Consider the following 16949-nt stretch of genomic DNA (forward strand, 5'->3'; position numbering starts at 1 on the left):
AGAACGAGTGAGACAGAGCGAGAGAGTAGACGGAAGAGAGAAGAGAAAGAGAGAGAAAGAGAGGAAGAGAGAAGCAGAGTGGTGGGGACGTGTGTATTGGCATCGAGTGGGGTAGTAGAGGCAGTAACGGTGGAAGTGGTAGCGGCGGAGTTAGTGGGGGTTGGCTCGCGTCGCAGAACGAGGCGAGATACGGTGTAGGCGCGCTCGTCGGATCCAGCTTCAGTGTCGTTCCGGCTGCGGCTTCGTACGGTTAGTCAGAGGTGTTTGTTCAGTCAGTTGCGTCCAGTCCGCCACTTTCCCAGCCGTTCTCTCAGCGATGATAGAATCGCCGACCTACCGCTAACTTCGGTGCAGTGTTGGTTCTCGCGGTCCTGCCATGACAATGGGCTAAACGTTTCCTCGGTGTCCACGTCGGAAAGAAAAACAAAACAAAAAAAAAAAACAGAAAAATAAAGAGAAAAATCCCTTTCGAACCGCGTCAAAGTGTGACCGTGCCACCGCGATGCATCCCGGTAGTTAATGTAGCCTCGAAGTGTACGAACGACCGTGAAGCATAGTCACAGTCGGCAGCACCGGTGATATAAAATGAGCCCGGCCTCGCAGGGCGGCGTAGAGGTGGAGCGTTACATTGGTAGCTGTTTGATATCGTCGAACCTGAGGTCCGCGCCGCACAAGGCCATCGTGGCTAAGAAGGATCCGGTGTCGCGAGGGAAAACGCGTGGCTGTTACACGGGGCAAGGTTTCGCGAACGACCAGGTGCAATATGGTCCCGGGGGTTGGGCGGGCGCCCCTTTGATATCTATGACGTCGAGCCCGCGAAGGTGTAACAACCAGAGATCGTCGCCTTCTTTGCTCCAACAGCAACAACAACAGCAGCAACAATCGCAACAACAGTCGCAGCAGCAACAACAGCAGGTCTGCGATCAGCAAGTGTCGACACACCTGCCCAAGAATCCGCTCTCCAGGCTCGCTATCCACACGCAGGGAGCGCCGCTAATCTTGACCGGTCGGTTTCACAATCGAGGCAAGCTGCACAACAGCGGCGGGAACGTTAATGGCATCGGTAATGCGGCCTGCACCGGTGCCACGGTTAATAGTTACGTCCACGGTAATGGGAACGGCGCGACGAACGGGACGATGAACAGTACCGTGAGGTGTCCATCGCGGTCCCAGAGGCCCGACCTGCTGCCGAAGAAGCAGCCGCAGGTCAGCCCGAAGCCCGACTGTTCCGGCAAGGAGAACAACAGCAGCAGCAGCAGCAGCAGCAGCAGCAGCAGTACCGGGACGAGCAACAACATCGCGAACATCGACTCGCTGAGCATCGCCAGCGACGAGAGCTCGGGCTCGAACAACTCGGAGAACAGTCTGCCGCGGATAATCAAACCGCGTAAGCGCAGAAAGAAGGACAGGAAGCCGACGACCAACAACGTGATCGCGGTCGGCGAGATTGCGAAACACGAGGAACAACAACAACAACAACAACAACAACACCACCAACAACAACAACAACAACATCAACAGTCGGGCGCGAGCGTAGTCAGCGATTCGACCGTGATCCCTTTAAAACCGTACACGGCCGGCTGTTACGAAGCCGCGCCTCAGCTCAGGAGTCACAGAAGGCCACCCATCGCGAGGGAAAGCGCGTACGCCGGGTGTAGAGCGCAGACATCGAGCATGTCGGCGCAGGAGATCGCCGACGCGAGACAAAGGTATGCACACCGGCACGTGGAAGTGAAAGTGCTCGACGACAACAGAAACGTCGTCGTGCCGGTGCAAATTCGAACGGTCCCGAAAGCCGGCTACAGGCACAACACCCACCACCACCACCACCACCACCACGTGGTACCGCGTTATCTGCACGAGTACAACCTGGTGGGCTGCGAGGACGGGATCAAGGACGGTTTGGGCTCGTGTCAGTGCAGGTACTGCGACCCGTCCGGCCTGATCTGGGACGTCGATCAGAACTGTTACTCGCCGTTCTTCCCGCCGACCACCGGCGAGTTCTGCTCGAACCATCATTTCTCCCACGCGCCGTTGTTCCTCTCGCGACCAGCCCTCAACTGTCAAGGGCACAGCGTCGAGAAGCTGTTGAACGACCATCATCTGGCACACCAGGAGAAGGACACCGGACCGTCCGGTGTCGTGCTCAGACGCAGCTGGAGCGACCCGTCCAGCTACTTCACCGAGGAGATCGCCGCGCCGCATAAAGACGTCGGTGTGATCGGTGATAGGGGACAGAGTGAGAGTGGCAAGCGTCGAACGCTATGGCGCGGGGACTCGATCGGTATACCGATGAACGGCGTCGGCTCATCCGGGCCAGGAGCAACGAACGGCACCGTATCGTCGCCGAAGGGGTTGGAGGTCTCCACCGAGATCATCACGTCGCCTAACGGCCATCGAGACTTGGAGATCAAGTTCTACTCGGCCTCGCCGAACACCCCGGCGTCCGGCGAGGACAAGCTCGTGTTCGCGGAGGAGGTCGACGAGGACGAGGAGGACTTCAGCGACATTTGGAGTTACCACGAGTCCAAGTTGCAGCAGGACTTCCGTACGTTGTTGCAGGCGGAGGAGTGAACGATTACAACCTACTCTTCTTCTTTTTCTTCTACTACTTCTTCTTCTTCTTCTTCTTCTTCTCGTTCAGAGCAGCCGCGCGTGTGCACCATTGTGAAGGTTTGTCGATGTGTGCGAGGGAGGGCAAATCGAAATTGTCGAAATCGTGTGCGTGAACGAAAGAGGCGATCCACCACCATGGAGGTTCAATTAGTTCGCCGGTACAAGATGGAATCGGGCTCGAGAATCTGTATGCGTGATCGAATGTTTGCGAAGTTTGTGCGCGACGAGTCCTCGGTATGGTCGACGGGGGTAAACGTAGAAAGGACTTTGGTGTTACGGGGGGTGGCGCAGTTGCGAGCAAGTCCTAGGCGAAACTCTCGTGTTTTCTTGTTCGAAGGACCGCGGGAGAACGCCTTCCCAGTGTGATTCATCGAGGATTATTCAAAATTACTTCGCCCCGAACCCCCACGTATCAACGGGTGAAATACAATCCGATTCCGAGAGACGAGAAACTTCGAACGAAGTCGAACCACCCGGCCGGTGCTTTCAACTGTTCCGCGACGTTACGAGGAGATTTCAGCGCGAAATTTTCGAACGTGCACTTTCCGAGAATTGTGAATCTGTTGTCTCGTTCGAGGACGCGCGGGTAATTGTGTGCTGTGTGTACAAAGTCTCGGTCGCCGCCGGAGCATCTTAATTTCATTAACCCCGACAGACTGTGTTCCTCTGTCGCCGACCATACTCGAGGCTCGTCCCCGCAATGACGCCCACGTTGTTGCAGTCTTCGACGATCGACGAGTGTAGCCGCCGCCGGTAACGAGCAAACCTACGTGTCGAACGATTCTTCCTCCTAACGGTGTACGTTGTATACACACACTATACGTGACGTGCGTGCACGCATCAGAGCAGCTTCTGGAGGATCGTACCTGTACGACACCGTGCTACTAATAAGCGCTGGTTGGTCTCGCATTTTCGATCGAATCGGTTCCGATCAAGCGTCGTCGTTGGAACAAATATAGCGAATTTCTCGAGACTTTTGAACGGCTTCTCAAGCTCGTCTGCCATAACCGGCGAATCTGGACCGAGTGTTTTGCCCCGTTATCGTTCGCATGTATCTCAGAATTTTCATTGAAAAAAAAAAAAATAATCGTTCATCCTTGTTTTGATACTTCCGAGCAGCTTCTCTTCTCACCGTTTACTATATTTGTTCCAGCTGCAGCGAGAACGCCTCGCGTGTTGTAATTTTCCACTTCCTTGAACGTGCAACGCGAGCGGCGTTCGGTGTTACTCGAACGCCGGTCTTCGAGTTGAAACTGCGAACGATAGCAACGTGATCCGCGAATAATGAATAATCGTTTAGCGGAATGAAGTTATTCGTTATATCCGCGAGTGCGAAGTGCCTCCTCGTCGTGTCCGAGAGGCGAGGCTAGCCGAGAGCCCTGGTAATTGATGGTCGCACACGTTCGATCGACACCGACGACGTTCTCGAACGAGATAGCGTCTTTTTTTTTTCTCTCGCCGCCGCCGACGACGACGACGACGACGACGACGACCACCGTCAACGAGACAAATAGAGTCGCGACTGTTTAAATCGTAATAATCGATGGAATCGTCCAGCGATCGTCCGGGGAGCTCGTATTTCATGTCTACGCGGCCTCTCCTCCCCGCCTGACCGCAGTCACGCGATGCCCGGCTGCGCTCTTCGCGGCACGATTCATTGTTTTCCCATCGAACGCGCTGGCACTTTGTGTTTTTCCCCTCTCGAGAGTCCAGGCTTTTTTTCCCCCTTCGAACCGTGCCGAGCCGTCGAACGGTATTTTGCATACTGTTCGCGAAAATGTTCTTTTATAAAGGCCGCAGCCCTGTATCGTTTGATCGCGAAACATGGCTGGTTTTGAAACGCGTTCAAAGTTTATTTAAAAATTCTCTTCGAAGCCCGAATGGAGGTAGCGTGCATTTCGGATATACAGCAGAATCTCGATTAACTAAACTTTTCATTCGTTTCTACAATCGGTAGCGTGTTCGGAGGTTCGGATAATCGAGGTCCTACCGTGACACGGAATTTTCTCGCAGAAATTCGGAATAAGTGACTTTGTTTTTTTAGAATTGTTGTGCATTCGGGGAAAAATTGATCCAGCTTCACCGGAAGATCAAGATGCGCTCAGCCGGCAGGGCATCCTAGAGCAATCGGGAGTTCGCAGCGCAATAGTAATTGAACGCCGATTCTGGCACCTTACGGCTGACGCTTGCGTACAGGGCGCAGCTGTTCGCTCGGCCTGTTTCGCTCGAGACAGCTGAAAACTCGAAAAAGCCTGGGCAAACCTTTCAACTCCTGCGCGATCGGTGAATTCCTTGGCCAGGTAGGGGCATCGTAGTCATTCTTCCGCCCCTGAACCCGGGGTGGACGTGAATTACCTTGGGGCATAGCACGTCCATCTTTCGAGCTGGGACTGTTCGAGACAGGCGGGTCGAATCTTCCGGCCCGAGGCGCCCACAGGGTGTCCATGAGGTTATTTTGCCCTAAACGCGCTGCAAGCCACGCCGAACGGTTTGGACCCTTCGCAATTCCTTCGTTGAAAAGGCCTCCCCACCACTTTTCGAACGTAACACTAAACCTACCCAGCACTAAAAGGAATCTATTTGAACTTTGAACGCTTCTCATTATAATACGTCCTCCGCCATTTTTCATAGACACAGCTCTGCATCTCCAATATCAGTGAAACACAAAATCCGAAACTGGTCATTCGATTGGTGGTCGTAGGTTTAGTGTTAAACTAGGTCCATTCGTGTGTGACTAGGTTTCAATTTTGTCGATCCGAAATTCCTTCACTCGAAAATCAGTGTGCTATAATAATGTACACTGTTTCATAGTAAACTCTAGAAACACCGCGTGGAGGAAGCAACAAATTTTTAATTTCTCATCAGTGCTCTGCAGATTTTATCCATTTTTAAAAATAGATCGAATTAAATACTGTAAAAATGTTCCCGTAATTTCGAAATACGGTGAATTCTCGATATATGTCAACAACACGGCCAACGTCTTGTATCGTCCAGGAGACGTACCCGTGTTACGTTTACGGGGTATACCTCGCGGTAGTGGCGATAACTCTGCGACGTTTATCATCCAGGCTTTGGCGACATATATAGAGAAATCACTGTACCGTTGTATTATTTTCGACTAAACACTTTACCGGAAATTCTATAATAGCTTACAACCGAAGAGGCAGTCCTATAATTTCAGAAAAATCTACGACGGTAATTTCTAGTATAGAATTTCTCCGAAATTTGACCCGGTATTTTTCGCAATGTCGCAGCTGTTTATACAGCCTTTAGAATGACGACGAAGGGACCAACATTTTTCGGTTGTGGCTCGGCGAATTGGCACGCGGCCGTGTTTCGCCGTGGACCGTTCCCTCGTCGTGATTTTTCACGGGAATGGTGTGTAATAAGGCGTAACAGGAATTTATCGAGGCCGATTCATTCGTTCGTTCGTTCGTGTGCGCAAAAGGTAACCGTGCTCCGGTTTAGTCAAAGGGCATCGCCGCGGATTTACGTAAACCTTTTACGGGAACCGAAACATAGAAACGAGTCGATCGATCACACTCTCGGGGACAGCGTTCCGCCGTTGATTGCGTCGGCGTCCGTGATAGGTCGACTTGTTCATCCTAAAAGAATAATAATAATTAAAAAAAACAAAAGAAGGGGAAAAAAGTCTGCGTACGACGGGCGACGACGTACGCAAATCTTTTTGCCAACGTCTTTTTCGTACGCGATACGAGAATTTCACGTTGATAGAGAAACTAGGGAAAGAAAAAAACCGACACGTATACACGTATTTAATATACATACACACGCGTAAGAAAGCATCATATACCACGGACGAGGTGTGCACGGTGTCCGACCCAACGTTCGACGTACTACTGTCGCGTCATCGACGGACTGCGGATTTTCGCGCGAATTTTTCGTCGACTTATTTATATTCGACGGAAGCGCATCCCGTGACCGAATGGAAATTCGTAAGCTTCCGATTTTGTTCAGGTTCGAACGAAACGCGCGAATGTTCGCAGTCGGATTGTTGTAAACGAGTGCGAGCACTTTTAGTGGACGCGTGTAACGAAGTCGCCGGATACCGTCGACCGGTAAGCGTGCTCGCGGCGTGCAATAAACTTCTGAACAGAAATCTGAGGAGGAATGGGGTTTCGAAAGTTGCTCAGGACTTGTAGGAAGTGTCCCAACTCTCTGGGTAGTCTTGTAAAAATCAGCGTCACTGAAACGGGATGCAGCGCTACTGGCCTGAGAGACCTGCTTGTGTCTCGCCCATCAATCACTCCCAGTCGCCGAGCTGGACTGTTTTACGACTTTGCTATATATCTTCCGCTGAGAATACGGAACGAGTCTATTGGCGTCTACCAGGCTGCGTGTCCTCCGCCGAAAAGCTGTTCGAGTTGCGCGACAATCGGGGAAAAATTAGATGACTACAATCGTTTCGTTCTTGGGCTCGCAGAGTTTTAAACAGAAAGTTTAAAAAATTGAACTTTTCATTTATTCTGTCTTGGCGTGCGTTAGTAATTCAATTCTAAACACGAAGTTCTAAATATAACGAAGTATATTATTAGTTTAATAAAAATTCACTTTACAGTGCTCTGCACACATTTTTTTTTTGTACTGTTGCCGAGAGGGAAAATAATGTTTTACAGTTGCGTGTAAATTAGCACGATTGAAGAAGATTTTTCTTTTCTATATCTTAAGAAGAATGTCGTCGCAACGAATCAACGACGTTACAGATCAATACTTAATTTCTTATTTTATCAGATCATTATGAAAAACAAGTTTCCCTTCGCCAACAGGTAGATTCTTAAAAGTAAAATACGCAACCATTTGCGTTTATTCGTGCGAAAGTTTCCTCGTATCTTACAAACTCGCGTGTGTCATACAGGTCTAACCGTGACCCATATACATGCGAAACTGTGAAAGTGTTAACGCGCGATAATTGTCGCGAAGGCAATGTCGCGCGATTGTTTAAGATTTGCCACGCTGGCGCATTAACGCGACTGGGTTGGGAGCCGTATTTCGCGAAAATGTTTAACACAATGCAACGAGGAGGATTGTTCAGTCTCGTAAACACCAATTGTGCTGCTCCGTACAATAACAGTGGAAATCTCCGGTTTCTTGAAAGTCGAAATGCCCTTACTCTGAAGTGTGCTTGTAATTGATCTTACCGTTCATCTGCTGCCATTTTGCATACGATATCGTCGGACAAAACTCTAACAATTTTCATCGTACCTTGATCAGAACGATATTCAGAAATTACGCTGACTCAACCGACTGGTGTACAAAATTATTTTGACTCTGAAAGGTTAAATCGCTTTCTGAATGGGTCAGTTTCCCGAAGCCATATCGCATTTTACCGCCGCGATATTTCCGATTTTCAAGCCGTAAAATGCGAACGAGTAGCAAACAGGTAATGAGTTTATACGGTAATTGGCTGCTTGCGCACACCGTCCTGTCACAGACGGGAATATTTTATTTGTAACTGTTGATTGCACGCAAGATATCCCCGTAATTCTGCAGTATTATTTTGTTACTCCGTTGTGTATCCCTCCGAATCGAAAAACAGCGCAGTAACGTTCCCAAATTTTGGATTCCGTTTTCACGACAATGCTTTGAAAACTGTTGAACACGGAGGGCAAGTTATTATTTCTGATTTCCTCGCTTCTTTTGTTTCGCGAGATTACGCGTTTGTCAAAGAACATTGGCATGTACAAGAAGTCCCTCGGCATCCGATTGGGCCATTCCGCACGCACTTCCGGTCCCAGCCGAATCATTGGCTACACTGTGTGACGTCAAAGCCTAACCATTCGATGCGAGCGAGGAACCACCCCCTTTGCCGTCCCGCGAGACATCTTGCGAGACACGGAGAGTGCGTGTAAGCACATCCTCATATGCCCGCTTGCAGATATCATTTTCTCAGAGGTATTGAACGGGAAGCGCGAAAATTGCGCTCCGACCTTTCGAAACCCCCACCCGTTTTCGTACGCTTCCTTTCTCGGCTGGGATAAGACCATAAGCGAATTTTATCCCACGTCCCTGCGAGTATCGAAACTCGTCGTCGAACAATCGTAGAGTTTTAGGGGCGTCGCTCTGTCAACGTCTGATCTTTGATCACCGACCTCAGCCGCTCGATCGAAGCCATTCTTCCCGTCTAAACTCTGTTATCTGGCTGTTTTTGCGAGATGGCATATAATAAAAGCGTCCGCCCACCGGAAGTACGTAGTCACGTAGCACAGGAGTTCGAATCTTTAAACGCGCACACAAACAGAACGGATACGATCAGCATCGCAGGGCAAAAGTTGGTTTAAAACGACTATGCGGTTCGTTCCTGAGCTGCTCCCGCAGGATGGGGAAACTGTTTAAATTCGTTCGTATGAAAAATATTTCACCCGTCGATTAACCGTTTGCGCTCGTCCGTTTCCTCTAAGGGAACGTCGTAAATCTAATCAGCAACTGGGATGTATCTTTGGAAAGGACACGCGAAACAAAAATGTTCTGTATCGGTAAAACTTCGCATCCCATTTAAACGTAGTATCTCCACAAATAATAAATAAATAAACGCGTTCAAGTTTCCGGTAGGCGATCCGAGTTCGTTGCGAACGGTGAAACTCGTAGAAGTTTTATTGACAATGCAGCTGCTCGACAAGAATGTTCTCGTTAACCAGGTGCCAATTGCTCAATTCTGCCCATTCACTTTCCACATTAAACGAGCACAATACTTCAGAAGTAAGGAACGAATGCGAATTTCATTATCGCGAGGACAGTTCGCCGTGTAGCACAGGCTACCATACTGACGGTGACTTAAAAAAAAAAAAGGAACAATCTCGTGTTTTAATCACTTTCTCGTGTTCAGGTTGGAATTAACAATGCGCACGCGGGTTTGATGCGTTTGCGAGAAAAACGGTGCAATTCGAAACGGTGAAAAGGTTCATACGTTCGCTACTACGTTGAAGTTATTAGCGGGAAATATAAATGAATATTTAGCCTCCTGCGCGTTGCAATTGTCGCGGAAACTTATTTGTTGTTTCGCGACGAGTCCGACTGTACCGGGAAGGCGTCGAAGGTGTTCGATCGATGAATCGAACGTTCGAAAAAGTTGCGCGAATCGCTCGTGTGCCAGCGACTGCGGAAACAATGGCACAGAACAGACACAGACGAGGGAATAACGACACGAAAACTCTCGTGCAACGTCGGGTCCGCCGAGGACCTCGTCCGCGTCCACCATGTCCTCTTTCGTTTAGAGTGTAAGGTCTAGACTGTAAGGCGATCTACTTAGATTACCACACACACACACACATTCAAACGCATATACACACACATACACACCGTTGTCTATATGTGTATAGAGAAGAAAAGTCGCGCGTTGAACGGTCCGCCTTTTATTTACCATTAGACCGTTAGGGAAGATACGAAGACGACGCGGCGAGATTTCGAGGGCGGCGAAAAAAAAAACAGACACACACACACACACACACACACACACAAATGAATGAAAGAAAGAAAGAAGAGCGATAAAAGAGCGCGAGATCCGCGACGAGAGGATTACCGACGACTAATTAGAAGTCGAACGCTTCGTGTCCCGGGCGAGTTAACCGAGACGAGACACAAAGTTCTCGCTTGAAGAATCGTACGAGCAATATTTCTCTCTTGCTGGTTCGCGCACCGAGTACGTAGCAAGTTTTATTGCTAAGTAGCAACAGACAAATATTGACACACGCTGACACTTGTTAAAGCAGCACGTGCGCGCGCGTATGAGATACGCAGTGAGAGAGAGTGAGAGTGTGTGCGTGAGAGAGTGAGAGACACCGTTGTTGCTGCTTTAATAACATCGTCTGTGGTATTCTTCGGGTACTCGCGGAAAACCCGTTCCAGATTCACATTCGCCCTCGTTGCGTGTCCGAACACCAACGAGCCCCGTCGTTTAGCGTTTTTCAAATTGATTCGCGTCGATGTTCCCAGTCTTGAGTGTATCGCGTTCCCTTTTTTTTTTCCCGTTTCAATCTTGCGGTGGACTCTGCCCCAACGTCTCAATTGATCGGCCACATTTTCACGATGGAACCTACACCGCATACGTCTGCGATCTCGAAGCATAATCGCCGGACGCGGTGAAAAAGTTTCACCCCCTCTCTGCCAGTACCGGGTGGCCCGCGTGACACTGTGTCACGTGACCGGTCTGTGGATCAGAGTGGGGGAACAAGTCTTGATCCGGCGACCGTGTCTCGAAGAAGGATCTTCGGTCGCGAAGAGTGTGGCCGCGGTTTTGTTTTCTCGTGATCGTATATCCTCGCGGGGATATATAATTTATTTAAAATCGAAATCCGTCTTTTTTCTTTTGGTTCGAGCGACATTCGGACGCTTTGTGTCTCGTTGATCGTTCGAGAGAATCGAACAGCATGTGGGTATGATTACGGCGTAACTCGTGTTAGTTTTTGTAACGTTGAGAACCGTTTCTCTGCCGTCGAATTATTTGTTTGTTTTACTTTACTTTTTCTTTCCTTGTTCTTCCTCCCACGTTCGTTTACCGATTACGATCGGTTCGGCCACCCCCGCACGTCTCCGCTATCTGATCTCCGACGGAGAAAGAGAGAAAGAGAACGAGGCGAACAGGGACTTTCGGGATGTACGATTATTGTTAAGTAAATTTTCGATACTTTTCTACGTTCCGTTGACGATTCGATTCGGCCGAGCTGCGCACGCGATACAACAGATACATTACTCTTCTCCTTCTCTCGTTCTCTCGCCTGTATTTATTTTACACATCGTCGTCGTTCGACGGTACAACGTATTGTGATAACGCAACGATGATACACTTGACTCTGCTTCGTCGTCCAGACTGATCAACACCGATCTACCAACGTCGCTTTAGTGCTGTACTGCACTGTCTCAAATTACAGTGTTTCAAAAAATCCAATAAAAATGTCTTTAATTTAATCCCGAGCGTTTCGGTGTGTCTTCCTTTTCGACCCCCCTCTGCGATCAACCCTTCGGGCACGACATCACAGTACAGTGTTTACTCTATATAAATATGTCCCGAATGCCTAGCCGATATAGGTCCCAGAACTATCCACACTGCCGCGGCGTATATGTCCCTGGTTGTATTCTGGACAAATATCGAGTAAACACTGTACACCGTGATATACGTATTAAAGGAATAGCAAATTGAAAATGAAAATTCATACAGAAATAGTAAATTCAACAACAAAATAGTAAATTCACACAGGCCACTAATTTATTAAATCACTTCTCTTCTTCTTTTGGTAGTAATTTGTGGGAAGCCTCGACTGTAATCAAATGGAATTGTTACTGATTTGTTGTTGAATTGAATTGTTTTCATCTAGGTGAAAACTGCAGACAAACTTTTTAGATTAAATTGTTTGTGTTCCTGTTAAGTAACATATTTAATTATTATAATATAAATGTTTTTAATTATCTGGACAGAAACCAGGCAAATAAGGTATGGATGAACTTTAATGGCACTACAAATTTTGAAAATTTCGATAAATGTATTCCTTAGAAAAAGGGGGAAAAAACGGTTTCCATTTCAAGTGTATGTACAATAACACATCTCAGAAATTAAAGAAAAAAAATACAGCGTACAGCACAAGTTGCCCCTCTTTCAAGAATGTATTTATGGATGAACTTTAATCACTTTGAAAAATTCGATAAATGTCGTATTTCTTAAAAAATGGGGGAAAAAAAACGTTTTCAATTTCAAGTGTATGTACAATGACACACCTCGGAAATAAAAAAAAACACACACAGCGTACAGTTTTTCTACAAATTGCCTCTTACAGCACAAGTTGCCCCTCTCACAAGAATGTATTCGCTGTAATCAACTTTAACTTTTCAGTTTTAGTTCCATTAGCCAGATCACTTTGATTTTACGAGATTTCTCGGGACAGTGATTCCGTGTGTGTTAATACCCTTGTCTAGAAGTGTTGGGTAAAACAAGTTGAGTGCAGTAACGATCTTGTAGTAATACTTTTTTTTTTTTGATTTCGCACGAGCAGAACGTTTCGTTTGATTAATAATCGCTCGTTTCTGTATTTTTGCCGGCCGGCGCGAGGTAGGGGCCTGCTGGAAATTTATATTACAATTTATCGTTTTACTCGCGCTACCAATAATCAGGGCTCAGCGTTCGCCGTATCCTATCATCAATGTCGGGTACAAACAGCGACGCACAGCAGATCGCTATAAACGTTACCCCCATGATTTCATTTCAGATGAACGACGGATTCCATCAGCGGATACCAGGGAATTGGCCTCTGCAGAATGTTTCTTCTCTTTGCTCGTGTTTGCGCTGCTGCATAAAGTCAAGTTGATTGATCTCGTTTAACACTGGCCAGCACGGCCGATTATGTCTCGGGACTTTTTCCCGCTGCGAGCATTGTTCGGAATTTGTTTAAATGCATCACGAGGGATTCTGCCTTTCCGGGCTCAAGAGATCGATTTTCTTTTCGCAATGCTTCACACTTTAAGCATAGTTGAAAGATTTTGTTGAAACTCGAGTTGTCACTTTTGCAAAGGAAATTAATTGAATTATGAAAGGAATATCAAATTGGCCTCCGATTGCTAACGAATGTTTGTGTAAATGTTGGCATTATTGGTAATTATCGAAATTATTATACAAAAATTTTAAAAAGTTAGCTTTATAATGCTTTCCAAATTTTCAACATTTTACAAAAATGGACATAGCAAGTTTTTGATACTACACTACTCGAATATCTTCCTTATTTACGACTGTATGAATCAATTTCTTAGAACAAAGTTGCACTGTTTTAAAGGATCCAGGAACGGATGAATAAACTATTTACTTAGTGTTATCATTTTACGAGATTTCAATGAGATTTTTTTCAAATGTAATCGTACATTTATTTTTCTATAGAAACGTAGACCTGAAAAGACAAATTATATTTTAAATAAACATATTACAATCTTTTTTCGATATGTGAAAATGATGCGTGGATCAAAGAATAGTATCTCCTGGACGATATATGTCACTGGCAAGACGTTGTCGACATATATCGAGAAAACACTGTATTCCAGTCATTAAAATCTCGAAATATTTGCGTCCAAATATTTATGAAATACTCCTGACACGAGCTGCTCCTAATCTTTCTACTGTTTTAAATTCCATCCACTCATTTTCGTCATAAATGCATAACGCATTCGTATCGTATGCATATCAGGTACACATTTCAGAAAAAGAATGATACGGTTGCAATCCTATTAAAATGAATCATTGATGTATATTGAGCTTACGTGAAAAGAAGTAATATACACGAGCTGTCCATATAAAAAGGAAGAAAAGTAATTCATGTCACTTCAAAAATAAACGACTTATTTCGGTCAGTCTTCCATGTCACGAGAAGTATTCGGAACATCGATGCTCGACCATGGTTCACACGATTTCGAGTTGGGCATCATAAATAAGAGAAACGAGATCGCGTTACCTGACAGGAAAGTCTCATTAATCCATCGGTAAAACTTGTAGAAAGATACAGCGGGAGATACAAAAATTTCCATATTTATTAGCGCGTAACTCATTTTGTATTCTCACGTTGTTACGTCATTTCCGATCGAAGGCCGAGGAACTTCGAAACGCCGAACGAGGATTACACTGTCTCTTTTTTTTCCGAGTCAGCCAACCGTAAAAACGATCGAGATCGATCCCGCGTCTGCGCACAGTTTTCTCGGTGCGGGGGATTAACGTCATACCATTGAAGATTAACTTTTAATGTCGGACGAAAAATCATGTCGTCCATTGTGCGCGACGTGTCGGAGCGTCTACGGACTCTCTCGTGCACATTAGGGTGGTCCCGAAACCGTAGGGGTCAAAAAAATTTTTTCTGAGATTTTTTTGGCCCTAAATTGTGGACCTAGGCGACGGTATTGAAGCGTGCAACATTTGGAAGCAACCGGACGACGGGATTTAGGTTAAAGTTTCAAAATTCGAATCGATTTCATTGCACTTTCAAGCACAACTGTATTTTGGAAATATCGTGAAACGTTTTTGAAGAAAAGATAATGCCTCAGGTGAATAATGAGTAAAACTCTATTCGAGAAGAAACTGCGTAGACAGCCTGATCCGAAATAAGGCGAAAGTTGTCCCGAGCCATCGTCCTATATCGAAAGAATAATTTCCGTTGCAAGTATTTCAATAAAAATTTAAAGATTTTGTATGTTTTCTTAACACGCGTAAAACTGATCATTATTCATGCGTCTTTAGCAGAAGCTCCTGCCGTCTGGTGTGGCCGACATAAGGTCGACCCAAATAGCTGCTGGGTTTTTCGTATTTGCCCGAGGACGCGTTCCTTTTTCATACTTGACGCGACGGGGAATACGTGTATTGTTAAAAATACGGTAATGCATTTCCTCGCTGTCATGATAGACCGTCGTTGACATGCGAACCCTCTGTTTATAGCCCTTATATCTCGGTTTACTATCTCGCTATAACGTAATCTCTTAACCCTTCGAAAAGCGGATGGTTTTATCGTCGTACGTGGCGGATGCTAGGTACATTTTACGTCTTCCCGAATGTACAGTGTGTTCCATTTAACTGGTAACGCTGGAATTCCTCGTAAATCGTCGAAAATACAACCAAATTGTTACTATCTCAAAGCTATTCGGTATGCCGAGGTGTAAACAGAGTTTTCGTACATGTTATTCTAAAAACCATTCCGAGGCTTCATTGGATCTAGGGTATGGGACCCAATCACTGTGGGGGTACCGATTACTCTGCCTACATTAATTATACTTATTTTAAAAGCATAATAAATATTTTAAAAGAGGCTATCGAGATATAAATATATATTTTAAAAGAATATCTCTCTTTTTAATATTCATTATGCTTTAAAAATAAGTGTAATTAATTTACACATAGTAATTTGTACCCCCACAGTAATTGGGTCCCTTACCCGAGGTGTATGCTTTGTTAACGAATGAAAAGAAATATTAATTTATTCTTTATTATTTATTATATCGGCTTTGGCAAGAACTCCCCTCTTCACTCTTATACAATTTTATATAATCTTGTGCTTTCTAAATAAACAAATCTTAACTCAGTTTAAAAGGATGTTTGACTATTAAAAAAATATTTATATTAAATGGGTACCCATCTAACAATTTTTTACGTTCTTCTGTATTGTTCTAAAACCGTTCTGAATGTCCACACTTTCGGCACTATTACTTCAATTTGTAGTTTCAAGATAAAGATTTATGCAGCGAACCTTGAATTACTTATTTAGTTGCCAACGATACAAGGGTTGTCTAAATTCCTCGCATGATGAATCTCACGATAATGTGAAGATCTCTCGCAGACGATCCACGGTGAACTATGTGCACCAGGTGCTGACGACCTATTCCATGTCACAGGAATGACTAATGACACCCGTGTCCGTGTGGGCTGGTAAACTGTTATAATTCGCCCACCGATATCGTAGCATACATCTATTTCGTCGTCAGGCCTCGCATCGTTTCCTCTTGTTTCTTATTTCTATCGGGTTTTGCTAATTTTTGTACACATTGTGAGTTCAGACACCCACGCGTGGATGACACGGTTTCGATTCACTGCTAAAAATGTATTCTCAGTTTATCGGTTGCCAGAATAGGGGAACCCGATCCTCCTGATGACTTCATGCTGATCATATCATTTTCCAAACTTTCGGGCGGGCCAGACTTGCACGAAATCGCAACGAGGCTCGGAGTTCAGTTCGATTTTATTTTTCGAGCGAGACATTTAGGCTTCGCAATTAGTCAATTCATACAGAAGCGCAAGCGCGTTCACATTTCGATTCTGCAATTCTTTCGGAAGCAGCTTTCGCGAAGTCTCGGCCCTAATCATGTTGAACTGTTAACATTGAACGTTCAATACTATAGCAACTATGCTCCTATTGTCGGTTAATTACTATTGTTAGATTAAAACCTCCTCCGAGGTTAAATTGTGTTTGTTCTGATTGAGTAGCACATTTTAAGTAGCACAAGAAGATATGCAGATATTCATAAGATTAGAACGAAGAGCAAATATCTCAGATATCAATCATTTTTATGATAAAAATATTTGAAACTGTACCGATGAACGGAGAAGATTAAATTGCTAATTAAATAGAAGAAATCCATTAACACAAATACTAAAAGTTAAAATGAAGAACGTAGAAACCTCGACGAATTAAATGAAATTCGATGTGCCCAAAGGGCACCATTTATTTTATAATTTATCATTGGTGTAATCTGAATAACAAAATAATTATCAGACAAAAGAACGAACACCTATTTGGTTCCAGGTCTCGCAATAAACGCAGACAACTATAATCTCACATACAAATCCGCAGTGCAGTTATAGT

The 16949-nt window shown here is 45.6% G+C and overlaps 2 protein-coding genes across 4 annotated transcripts in view; both read left to right on the plus strand.

Moving 5' to 3' along the window:
* LOC143356064 (CCR4-NOT transcription complex subunit 6-like) overlaps positions 1-16949 on the plus strand; it is a 585211-nt gene that overhangs the window by 78065 nt on the left and 490197 nt on the right. The window lies entirely within an intron of this gene.
* Positions 37-3960, plus strand: LOC143356062 (uncharacterized). The gene has a single exon (XM_076791440.1). It carries the CDS (start codon positions 586-588, stop codon positions 2572-2574), a length of 1989 nt encoding a protein of 662 aa, XP_076647555.1. The 5' UTR covers positions 37-585; the 3' UTR covers positions 2575-3960.

The sequence above is a fragment of the Halictus rubicundus genome, chromosome 8, assembly GCF_050948215.1.
Source record: "Halictus rubicundus isolate RS-2024b chromosome 8, iyHalRubi1_principal, whole genome shotgun sequence".
Taxonomy (NCBI): Eukaryota; Metazoa; Arthropoda; class Insecta; order Hymenoptera; family Halictidae; genus Halictus; species Halictus rubicundus.